The sequence below is a fragment of the Capra hircus genome, chromosome 3 (genome assembly GCF_001704415.2).
Source record: "Capra hircus breed San Clemente chromosome 3, ASM170441v1, whole genome shotgun sequence".
NCBI lineage: Eukaryota > Metazoa > Chordata > Mammalia > Artiodactyla > Bovidae > Capra > Capra hircus.
The window spans coordinates 25,907,888-25,920,388 of NC_030810.1; the positions used below are offsets into that span (position 1 = coordinate 25,907,888).

The 12,501-nt window shown below is 38.2% G+C and overlaps 1 protein-coding gene across 2 annotated transcripts in view; it reads right to left on the reverse strand.

Annotated features, from left to right (window-relative positions):
* EPS15 (epidermal growth factor receptor pathway substrate 15) overlaps positions 1–12,501 on the reverse strand; it is a 146,193-nt gene that overhangs the window by 56,013 nt on the left and 77,679 nt on the right. For both annotated transcript variants that reach the window (XM_018044061.1, XM_005678437.3), the window contains exon 13: positions 8,267–8,339. In XM_018044061.1, coding sequence (XP_017899550.1) covers positions 8,267–8,339 — 73 coding nt within the window. The remainder of the gene's footprint in view (positions 1–8,266; positions 8,340–12,501) is intronic.

Here is a 12,501-nt window from a genome sequence, read left to right on the forward strand (position 1 = left end):
ATATGAGAGTCATAATTACTAAAACTGGTTTGGGTAGAAAGCAAGGAGGAGGATGGAGTAAGCACTTAGACCTGACTTAAAAATTTCAGATGTTAGATAACAGGGGCGGCAGTAGTTAGAAAGAAAAACAGACAGGAAAATTCAAAACTTGAAGTCAATTTTTTTCAGCAAGGTGAGACTCATTTTAGATATACTGGATTTGAAATGATAAACCTCAAAATGCCTCATTGGAGATGTGAGACTTCCACTCTAGAGAGTTGAGGGCTTGACAGATATTTGGGAATCATCAGTATATGGTATGTGGATGACAAACGGTAGGGAAAAGGGAGGAAAGAGGGGGTCAGATTGTGTCCATCAGTCCTGGGCAAAGCAACAGAAGCAAAAGGCCAAAGAAGGAGGGCTACGAATATTCAGGAGAATGCAACCCAAGAAATCAGTAACCAATGCAGGAAGGACCCATGGATTTGGCCTTAAGATCTTGGTCCTGGGGAGATAAATTAAGCACAAAGGTATGGGTGAACAGGAAATTAAGCAAGATTACTGAAAAGCTAGGAAGGGGGGAAAGGGTCACACAAAGCAACAAAAATAGAGAAAAATAGGCTGGCAGTTAAAGTGACAGCAACAGAGGGAAAAAAAAATTGATTAGTCCTATATGCAGATAGGGCTTCCCAGGTGGTGCTAGTGGTAAATGCAGGAGACACCTGCCAATGTAGGAGACGCAAGAGACATAAATTAGACCCCTGGGTCAGGAAGAGCCCCTGGAGGAGGGAATGGCAAACATCCAGTACTCTTGCCTAGAATCCCACGGACAGAGGAGCCTTGCAGGCTACAATTCACAGGGTCGCAAAGAGTCGAACACACTGAAGCAACTTAGTGCATGCGCGTACATGCACACAAACACACACACATACATGCAGTCTGATATGAAAATAAAAGTCAGAGAAGGGCATGATGATGAACGGAGAGTAACAAAGAGATGGCAGTAAGATATGGAATAATATTACCAATTAGAACATCTACTGAACTCTAACCCTGTGCCTATTACTCTGAGGCACTTTACCAACAATATAACAGCAAACTCTGCTATCTCATGTTACAGAAGTGAAAACTAATGTGCAGAGTGGTTACATTTCTTCCTTAGGATCTCAATCTTCAGAAGAGCCAGAATTAGGAACTGAATTCAAGGTTCTCTGATACCAAGTCGTTCCTATAAGCTTCTATGCAAAATTGAAGAAAGTATACATGAGGGTGAATTCCTAAATATTTGTTGACTACCTTGAAGGACAGTTTTTTGTTTTTTTTTTTTTTAGATTCTGTGTTATTACTGTCCAAATACATGAAGTTCTGATGAAATAAAATCATACGGTACAGATAAAAACAGGCTATGAGAGCCAAGTCGTTTTAGGGCAAAATGCCAGATCACTCAACAGTTTTTTTTTTTTTGTTTTTTATTTTTAGGAATTAGAAATGTTTAAAAATAGATATGGTGGTTTCTGAAAAAGAAAGAAAAAGAGAAGCGAAAAAGAAAGGAAAAAAAAGAGAAGAAGAACGGGAGGGCGGGAGAAGAAAAGAAAGAAACCACTGAGGAAATGTTAGCTTACAAGAAAATCTGACTTAGAAAGAAGCGACAAATGCTAAAAAATGCATAGACTTTGTGCTGGTTAATGCAATGGTAAACAACAGAATATACAGGCCTCATAATACTTCTGTAATGTGTACATATAATGCCTCTAGCACTTCTGAAAAATATGCAGACACTAATTAAAGGTGATTCTAGATAAAAATACATATTTCTTTAAAGGGGTGGGGATGGTGGGAAGGGGAGTGTGATCTCAGAACACATCCTCGCAGATGTACAAAGATGAAACTATGTTTTTTTGGATAATTCTAGTGAATGTGGCAGCAAAAATTTGTTGCAAGGATGTTGGCTGGTTTTCACAAAGTTTGTTTGTTTTTTACAAATGGAACTATAAGGTTATATTTGAAGAAAATTTTTAATAAAATTGTGCATATGCAGTTTAAGGTAGGAAAGAATGTGGGTCTAACTTCTTCCTATAACAACAAGAAACTCAAACCATAAACATTTGAGATAGAACAGCCTTTTACAGTTTCGCCCCCTTGCATCATTTTGGATCTAATTTCTCCACAGAACTTGACAAACTAACAGTGTACCTCATATGAGTGAACAGTGATCATCTCATGACATAAAATACAAAGTTAATTGTTCATTTGTTCTTCAAGAAAAAAATCGTGAACTGTGAATTCTCAAGATGGTAATGTATCAGAACACAGGAAACAAACATGGACAAAATTAATTATGTAGCAGACCTAATTTACTTGAATTAGAAAGACTATATAAATGCTAAAAAAAAACAAAAAAAAAAACTAGTCTTTTGGCACTTTGATCAAATCACTGACAGGAGTTACCCCATGTCTGAGGTCAGGGGCAGAAGCCAGGAGGACCCCATGCCCCAGCGGCAGCAGCCAAGAGGAGTTACCCCATGTCCAAGCTCAGGGGCAACAGCCAAGGATGCCAGGCTGCGACGGCACAGGAAAAGCCCAGAGGAGCTATTCCATGTGCAAGGTCAGGAAGGGCGGCGGTGAGGAGATACCCCTCGTCCAAGGTAAGGAGCAGCAGCGGCGCTTTGCTGGAGCAGCCGTGAAGAGATACCCCACGCCAAGGTAAGAGAAACCCAAGTAAGACAGTAGGTGTTGCAAGACGGCATCAGAGGGTAGACACACTGAAACCATAATCACAGAAAACTAGCCAATCTAATCACACTAGGACCACAGCCTTGTCTAACTCAATGAAACTAAGCCATGCCCATGGGGCCACCCAAGACGGGCGGGTCATAGTGGAGAGGTCTGACAGAATGTGGTCCACTGGAGAAGGGAACAGCAAACCACTTCAGTATTCTTCCCTTGAGAACTCCATGAACGGTATGAAAAGGCAAAATGATAGGATACTGAAAGAGAACTCCCCAGGTCAGAAGGTGCCCAATATGCTACTGTTGATCAGTGGAGAAATAACTCCAGAAAGAATGAAGGGATGGAGCCAAAGCAAAAACAATACCCAGTTGTGGATGTGACTGGTGATAGAAGCAAGGTTTGATGCTGTAAAGAGCAATATTACATAGGAACCTGGAATGTCAGGTCCATGAATCAAGGCAAATTGAAGTGGTCAAACAAGAGATGGCAAGAGTGAACGTCAACATTCTAGGAATCAGCGAACTAAAGTGGACTGAAATAGAATGGGTGAATTTAACTCAGATGACTATAATATCTACTACTGCAGATAGGAATCACTTAGAGGAAATGGAGTAGCCATAGTGGTCAACGAGAGAGTCCGAAACGCAGTACTTGGATGCAATCTCAAAAACGACAGAATGATCTCTGTTCATTTCCAAGGCAAACCATTCAATATCACAGTAATCCAGGTCTATGCCCCAACCAGTAACGCTGAAGAAGCTGAACAGTTCTAGGAAGACCTACAAGACCTTTTAGAACTAACACCAAAAAAAGATGTCCTTTTCATTATAGGGGACTGGAATGCAAAAGTAGGAAGTCAAGAAACACCTGGAGTAACAGGCAAATGTGGTCTTGGAATGCGGAATGAAGCAGGGCAAAGACTAATAGAGGTTTGCGAAGCAAATGCACTGGTCATAGCAAACACCCTCCTCGAACAACACAAGAGAAGACTCTATACATGGAAATCACCAGATGGTCAACACTGAAATCAGATTGATCATATTGTTTGCAGCCAAAGATGGAGAAGCTCTATACAGTCAAAAAAAACAAGACTAGCAGCTGATTGTGGCTCAGATCATGAACTTCTTATTGCCAAATTCAGACTTAAATTGAAGAAAGTAGTGAAAACCACTAGACCATTCAGGTATGACCTAAATCAAATCCCTTATGATTATACATTGGAAGTGAGAAATAGATTTAAGGGCCTAGATCTGATAGATAGAGTGCCTGATGAACTATGTAATGAGGTTCATGACATTGTACAGGAGACAGGGATCAAGACCATCCCCATGGAAAAGAAATGCAAAAAAGCAAAATGGCTGTCTGGAGGAGGCCTTACAAATAGCTGTGAAAAGAAGAGAAGCGAAAAGCAAAGGAGAAAAGGAAAGATATAAGCATCTGAATGCAGAGTTCCAAAGAATAGCAAGAAGAGATAAGAAAGCCTTCCTCAGCAATCAATGCAAAGAAATAGAGGAAAACAACAGAATGGGACAGGCTAGAGATCTCTTCAAGAAAATCAGATATACCAAGGGAACATTTCATGCAAAGATGGGCTCAATAAAGGACAGAAATGGTATGGACCTAACAGAAGCAGAAGATATTAAGAAGAGGTGGCAAGAATACACAGAAGAACTGTACAAAAAAGATCTTCACAACCCAGATAATCACGATGGTGTGATCACTCACCTAGAGCCAGACATCCTGGAATGTGAAGTCAAGTGGGCCTTAGAAAGCATCACTACGAACAAAGGTAGTGGAGGTGATGGAATTCCAGTTGAGCTGTTTCAAATCCTGAAAGATGATGCTGTGAAAGTGCTGCACTCAATTTGCCAGCAAATTTGGAAAACAAAGGTCAGTTTTCTTTCCAATTACAAAGAAAGGCAATGCCAAAGAATGCTCAAACTACCGCACAACTGCACTCATCTCACACGCTAGTAAAGTAATGCTCAAAATTCTCCAAGCCAGGCTTCAGCAATACATGAACCATGAACTTCCAGATGTTCAAGCTGGTTTTAGAAATGCAGAGGAACCAGAGATCAAATTGCCAACATCTGCTGGATCATTTAAAAACCAAGAGTGTTCCAGAAAAACATCTATTTCTGCTTTATTGACTATGCCAAAGCCTTTGACTGTGTGGATCACAATAAACTGTGGAAAATTCTTAAACACATGTGAATTCCAGACCACCTGACCTGCCTCCTGAGAAATCTGTATACAGATCAGGAAGCAACAGTTAGAACTGGACATGGAACAACAGAGACTGGTTCCAAATAGCAAAAGGAGTATGTCAAAAGGCTATATATTGTCACCCTGCTTATTTAACTTATATGCACAGTACATCATGAGAAATGCTGGGCTGGAAGAAGCATATGCTGAAATCAAGATTGCTGGGAGAAATATCAATAACCTCAGATATGAAGATGACACCACCCTTATGGCAGAAAGTGAAGAACTAAAGAGCCTCTTGATGAAAGTGAAAGAGGAGAGTGAATAAGTTGGCTTAAAGCTCAACATTCAGAAAACGAAGATCATGGCATCTGGTCCCATCACTTCATGGGAAATAGATGGAGAAACAGCAGAAACAGTGTCAGACTTCATTTTGCGGGGCTCCAAAATCACTGCAGATGGTGACTGCAGCCATGAAAGTAAAAGACGCTTACTCCTTGGAAGAAAAGTTATGACCAACCTAGGTAGCATATTAAAAAGCAGAGACATTACTTTGCCAACAAAGGTCCGTCTAGTCAAGGCTATGTAGTCGTGTATGGATGTGAGAGTTGGACTGTGAAGAAAGATGAGCACCAAAGAATTGATGCTTTTGAACTGTGGTGTTGGAGAAGACTTTTGAGAGTCCCTTGGACTGCAAGGAGATCCAACCAGTCCATTCTGAAGGAGATCAGCCCTAGATTTCTTTGGAAGGAATGATGCTAAAGCTGAAACTCCAGTACTTTGGCCACCTCATGCGAAGAGTTGACTCATTGGAAAAGACTCTGATGCTGGGAGGGATCGGGGGCAGGAGGCGAAGGGGACGACAGAGGATGAGATGGCTGGATGGCATCACGGACTCGATGGACGTGAACTTCGGGAGATGGTGACCGACAGGGAGGCCTGGCGTGCTGCGATTCATGGGGTCGCAAAGAGTAGGACACAACTGAGCGACTGAACTGAACTGAAAGAGGCTTTGAAAGTCTGGTTTCTCTACTTGAGATATGAGCTCATATTATCACAATCAATAACTTTATAAATATAGAGAACAGCTAGAATATGCAGAAAAGCCATATTTGATTAAGGCAGAAAGACATTTATTGATGAGTCAAAATTCTCTTACTTCTCCCTTGATGCCTTCATTTTGGTATTTTTCATTAGCACCTACCTTAGAAAGTGGGGTCAGAAGGAAGCAGGGAAGCTATAGTAAAATGCCTTTTGTCAGAGAAATTAGAAAATAAATACTAAAAGTTCAAGTTAGTTACAGATTTTAATTATTCATGTTATTCCTAGTCTATTCATGTTATGCCTCATTACCATGGCTAATTCAGAGTAAACTCAATAGGTAATACAATAATACTTATTAACACTTTCAGGTAAGTGGTCTTGCTTCAGAAAATCAAAAATAATCACTAAAATGAAAGTTTTAATTACTTGTAGATGTCAATTATCCATGTCATTCTTCGTCTAGTATCTCATTACCATGAACAAGACAAAAATACCTGTACTGACATGGAATGAGTAATGAATCTAGCAATGCAAAGCTTTAATCCTATGTTTTTTTTTCAGTGAACCTGCATGATCAACCATTACAACCTGCCCTATACTCACCATGCTCTACATGCTCTAAAATACCTTTTATTTACAGCACCTTATGCAAAAAAAAAAAAAAAAAGTCAACTATTTAGACTCTCTCAGCCAAGACTTTCTCAGACATTTTGGATTCAGCAAACTTGAAGGTTTAACATGTACCTTACCATCAACACTAAGTAAAAGAAGGACTAGCATATAACAAAGAAATGTTGACTGACAACAAAACTTCTATAAATATAAGAAATCAAATATTTAAGGATAGCTGATTTAGCTTGAAAAGAACAGTGTAAATTTTAGTGTTCTCCCAAAGCAGCTATTTAAAATTCACAATCTCAAAAGATGCAGTAGTGAAAAACCATAGATAGATGTATACACACACACACACACACAGTGTCTACTGAAAAAACCTTGGTACTGTGAAACATATCTGGCTAAATTTAGAAGTTGTCCAATATTATATCAGTAACTACATTTACCTCTTCAGATTGAGAAAACTTTTGTAGATCATTTTATCTTCCATTCTTAAAATATTTTCAGCAGTAACTGCTTAAAGTCTACGACTCTTACATTTCTTAAGCTCAAAAATTGCACAAAAATCAAGTAATTGAGGATATCATTCCATATTTCACTATCACAAAGAGAAAGATATTAGTGACAATCTGTCAATTCTGTATCACCTTTAGGAAAACTCCAGTATATATAATAAGTATAGTAATAGAATCAACTTCTAACAAGAAGTCTCTCGATCTGGCTTCTTCAACCCCTCAGTAAATCATTCTCCCCACCCTAGCATGGTCCACCTGCCACAGCATCTCTGGTCAGTGTGCCACATCCAAACAAAATAACGGATCTAACAGTTTTAGAGCTTCTGCCCATTTAAAACTATCAAGACAAGGAAACCCAATATATGACTGTTGAGGTTAAGAAATGTCCATGCATGAGCTGTTACTGGCAACTGCTACCAGTGCTTCTACATCCAACATCCTGTGTGTGCTGGTACAGCATTAAGAAACGATGTCCCAATAACATGGCTATTGCTTATGGCTCCAAATGCAACACTGCCCAATTTTCTATATTTTAACATTTGAAATACCTCTTCTGTGTCATTCCCAATCAGAAAATGAGGTATTTTTGTCTTTTCTATTTGTAAAATGAAGCTACTTAACACAGCACTTAGTGAAAATGAATTAAATCTCTTTAAGCCAAAGTTTAAGATATCCTGGCTACTAAGCAACTTATAAAATGCTATTCTGAATTGTTCCCTATCATTTCCCACCCTATTAGTATTGAGACAGTCCTTTAAAATATTAGGTCTCCTAGCTAACAAAATCTCACACCCATGAAAAACCAATTTGCGTTTTCATGATGATGATGATGCTCTCATTCATTCAGTTTTATTGGTGCAATAATATTTATATCACAAGTCATTCAAACTTACCTCTAAGGCTATAATATGCAGATAAATATCATCTTAAAAATACTTTTGAAATGAGAAATTTATGCTGAAAAATACTGCTTTATCATTGTAGTGTAATCTTTGCAGGCCAGAGTGAGGAGAAACATAATAATTTCATAAAAGATAAAGATTTATATCACATAAATAACAGGGATTCTCTTTACCTACTCACCAATACCATAACCATCACATTGTAAATGCCCCTCTACATTTAAAATGAATCCTACTAAATCAGAAATGGAATACTGAATTTGACAGTTCACATACCTGAACCTCGCTTGTTCTCTGTTTAACAGCATCTTCTTTCTCCTTAAGGTCCTGTTCCACATTATTCTTTTCCCTAGAAGACCAGCAAACAATGCAAGAATATTTGAGAACATCAGCTACAGCCGGTATGGTTATCCATCCTCCTAATCCTGAATCGCTTTTTAAATACATGGTGAAACATTCAATTTTTAAATGAAGGGCAGCTTTTTCTACCCTCTTTTAATTATTTATGGAATAGAAATCAATATAAGCTCTATTAGTAAAAAAAAAAAAATCGCTTTCTCACTAAAATGTGGTGAAAAGAGAATAGATTAAAAAAGGAAGAGGAGAAAAATAATCAATGAAACACTCAGGTTTCACTGATCTCACTGTTGCTATGGAAATGCTGTCCAATGAAAATTACTGGTGAAAAACAAGGAGGGGTTGCATCAGCTCTGTGAGCTTAACCCTTAAATACCACTGTTAAAATGAAAATGGGTAAGAGAAACAGTCAACAATATTAAGGAAAAGGACATTACTGAAGTGCTAATTTCCTCTTAAATCCCTTAAATCCCAATTTTAGAATGAAACAACAGACAAAATAGAAAAGACTACCAATACACAGGTCATCTGATCTATTCAATACTACATCTGCTCAAAAGCTATTTTAGGACCACCTTTCAATACCAATTGATCAAATATATAAGATAACGTGCACTGAGTGAAAAAAAGAGTCACCTTAGCATTTATTTCTTTCTACTCTTCAGGTCATATATGTTAGGATCCACATTTACACTGAAATACCATTTTCTAAATTCTTATATGCTTCCATCAAAACTGGATTCCTAATAAGGGACTCTTAAGCAATCTTAGACTTGGAATTACAAAACAGAGGTGTTTTTTTTGAAGTAAAAAATTTAAATGCCTGGTTGTACTGAAATCTCTCCCCTCCCCACTGCTCCCTTCACTTTCTTTTTCCACAAAATGAGATGAAAAAGCCACAGAGTTCTGCAAGAATAAACTTTTGGGGTGAGGGGAAGGTAATGAGGGCCAACAAGAAGAAGGGAGGATGCCACTCAAGAAGTCCTTCAGATTAGTACCGCAGAGTTTTTTCTTAGAGCTTCATGACTGTATTTCAGTTTCATCTTAAGACATAACCCAAACAGAAGTTCAGGCTCCGTTAAGCTGAGGCATAAAATAAAGTGAGAAAATTATATCACAGGAGATACTTAAGGGACAACTACATGCCACTTTTAAATTTCTCGCCAATGTAGATAAAAATCAACTGTTTTGGATACATAGGTGCAATGCTCTTAAGATTTGCAGGAGGGGGAAAAAAGTACAATAATAAAGCTATTTGTGTAAAGTTGATTTTAAATACTAAAGATGACCAAGGAGCTCACTGTTTGTCAGATGGGTCAAAATATGAGTCAAGATGTAGTGGAGGTTTTAAACATTCTCTTATCATACGAATCACTGTGGCAGCCCATTACTTCCATACCTCAAACTACTTATTAAGCAAAGGTCATCCCTCACTTTCAATCCTTAAAAAATTAGGTAAAATAGAGGGAAAAAAAAAAAACCCCACAGGTAGAAAAATCTAAATATACTCCACAAATTCTGCAAGTTCAATCTTAGAAATTTTTTCTTTCTACCATATGTGAGCAGAGGAGTGTTTCCAGTCCTGCTGCAGCATGTCAAAAATCAGTCACATGAAACACCAGCCTCCTCCCTTCATCCCAAATCCTCAGAGGCATTCCACACAAGGTCAGTATCAACTCAGTTTCTTGTTTCTGACAGCAGATAATAACAAAAACAGAAAATGCAACATAGTATCACAGACCAAACCTGCACACACTAATGTGCATGTTTGTATTCAATCCTTTCTTGCTCTGCTGTTAACTGCTGACTGACCATGTCTGCTCAGATCAAGTGTGCATGAAGGAAAACAGGGTGCGAGAAGGCAGTGAACTGCCTTAACAAAGCTAACACACAAGAATGGGAAAGCAAAAGAAGGAAGCTCGCTCAGAGAAAAAGGAAAACAGATTACAAAGTACTCTCAGCTCTAACCAGCAAACAAAGTTGATGTTTGGGTAAAATGGAGGAAGAATATAAAGTAAAATCTCATGATTTGCGGTATGGGAGGGGTGGGGAGTGGTGGTGATATCAAACACCCTGAAGACCATTCCCAACTAAATAAATATAGGAATCTTTAGGGATTAATTTCTCTTTAATTTGAGATCAATTAAATTTAACTTTCAGTCCGTATTTATCTAGTGAAATTCTGGTCTCATAATAACTCCTTTCATTATCAAAATCAAGTAGTATAATTACTGAACAGAAAACTTTAAAAATGATAAAATGACCAGTTACAGTACTTTCTATACCAAACCTATGACTGATTCATGTTGCTGTTTGGTAGAAACCAACACTATATTATAAAGTAATTATCTTCAATTAAAACTAAATAAAATTTTAAAAATTAATGAATGAAACTCTATCCTAAAACGAAACTGAAAATCGAATAATTTTCTCATTAATATAGATGATAATTTCAGAGATACTAAATTGTTATTCTCTGGTATTCCACAGGCATTTAACCTCTATAATTATCTTTCTCATTTCAGTCAACTAAAAATATGTAAACACACTTTAGGTACACTAACGATGGCAGGCCATACTCCTTACATTCATCTCACTTTCAAACAACAGGTATATTTTTCTAAAGGTGACGAATACATAGTCAATACAAGAACATCCAAGCATTCTGTTTAACACTAGTAATTTAAAATTTTAATTATTTTCAAGACTCTGTGCCACAATAAAAAGATGTTTAGATACAGTTTCCTAAGGAGTCCACCAATACATGTGGATAAGACATACATATCTCAAAGACAGGTGTGTGAGCATTTTGTCACTATTCTCAGACATTGGGAAAAGCTACTGCCTTCACCTTAGCAACTTCTGGAAAAGGGAAATGATCCTACACACCCTTGATTTTAGACTAGATGGTAAAGCGTCTGCCTACAATGTGGGAGACCTGGGTTCGATCCCTGGGTTGGGAAGATCTCCTGGACAAGGAAATGGCAACCCACTCCAGTACTCTTGCCTAGAAAATCCTATGGACAGAGGAGCCTGGCAGGCTACCGTCCCTGAGGTCACAAAGAGTTAGACACAACTGAGTGACTTCACTCACTCACTGGCCCTATTTACTCCCAAGATTATAGCACATCTTGAAGAATCCACAAATATCAAAGCTGTAAAGAAAGGCCAGAAAAAGAGCTTCCTAGTGTTTCAAAGGTTGACTGTTTTGATTCCATGGAACCTGGAATCTGAACCAGCAAGAAAAGCAAAATACAAGCTAAGCTTTCAGAACCTGAAGTTTATAACTGCCTAAACTTATGATCAAGTAGTCAAACATCCCGTCAAGGACTAGAGGTTTGGATTCTAATCTGGTTCTGCCATGAAATGGTTTTTCTGACTCTGATTAGGTCATACAACTATTCAGAGCTTCAGTATTATTTTTCACTCTGCAGATGCTGATATCTGTACCATATTAAGATTTGTATAGTGAAATGCACAAGATAGCATGCAATTAAGAAAAAAGTAGGCATTGAGCCTATGCTATGATTTGGTTTTACCTGTAATATTACTATTACTCAAATTTTAAATAATACACATGGAGTAATTTTTAAATGTGTTAAACAGAATTATGGGATATCAGAAAGTTTATAAAACACTGATGTTGTCTAAATATTCAAAATAACTACTGTCTACTTTTAGAAATTCATTATATGGTTTTCAAAGCATAAGACTTGGAGTAAAATAGTCCAAAATTCAAATACTGGCTCCATTATAGTCATCTTTGTTAAATCACTGAAGTAACAGCTACTTGTTCTAGTGGACCCTCCCTTCTAGGACTCAGCAATCTTAGGAGACTGCTCCTCTCTCCCTATTATCTTTCTACCCATATAGTTCCAATCAGTTCAGTTCAGTTCAGTTCAGTCGCTCAGTCGTGTCCAACTCTCTCTGACCCCATGAATCGCAGCACGCCAGGCCTTCCTGTCCATCACCAACTCCCGGAGTTCACTGAGACTCATGACCATTGAGTCAGTGATGCCATCCAGCCATCTCATCCTCTGTCATCCCCTTCTTCTCCTGCCCCCAATCCCTCCCAGCATCAGTCTTTTCCAATGAGTCAACTCTTCGCATGAGGTGGCCAAAGTACTGGAGTTTCAGCTTTACCATCATTCCTT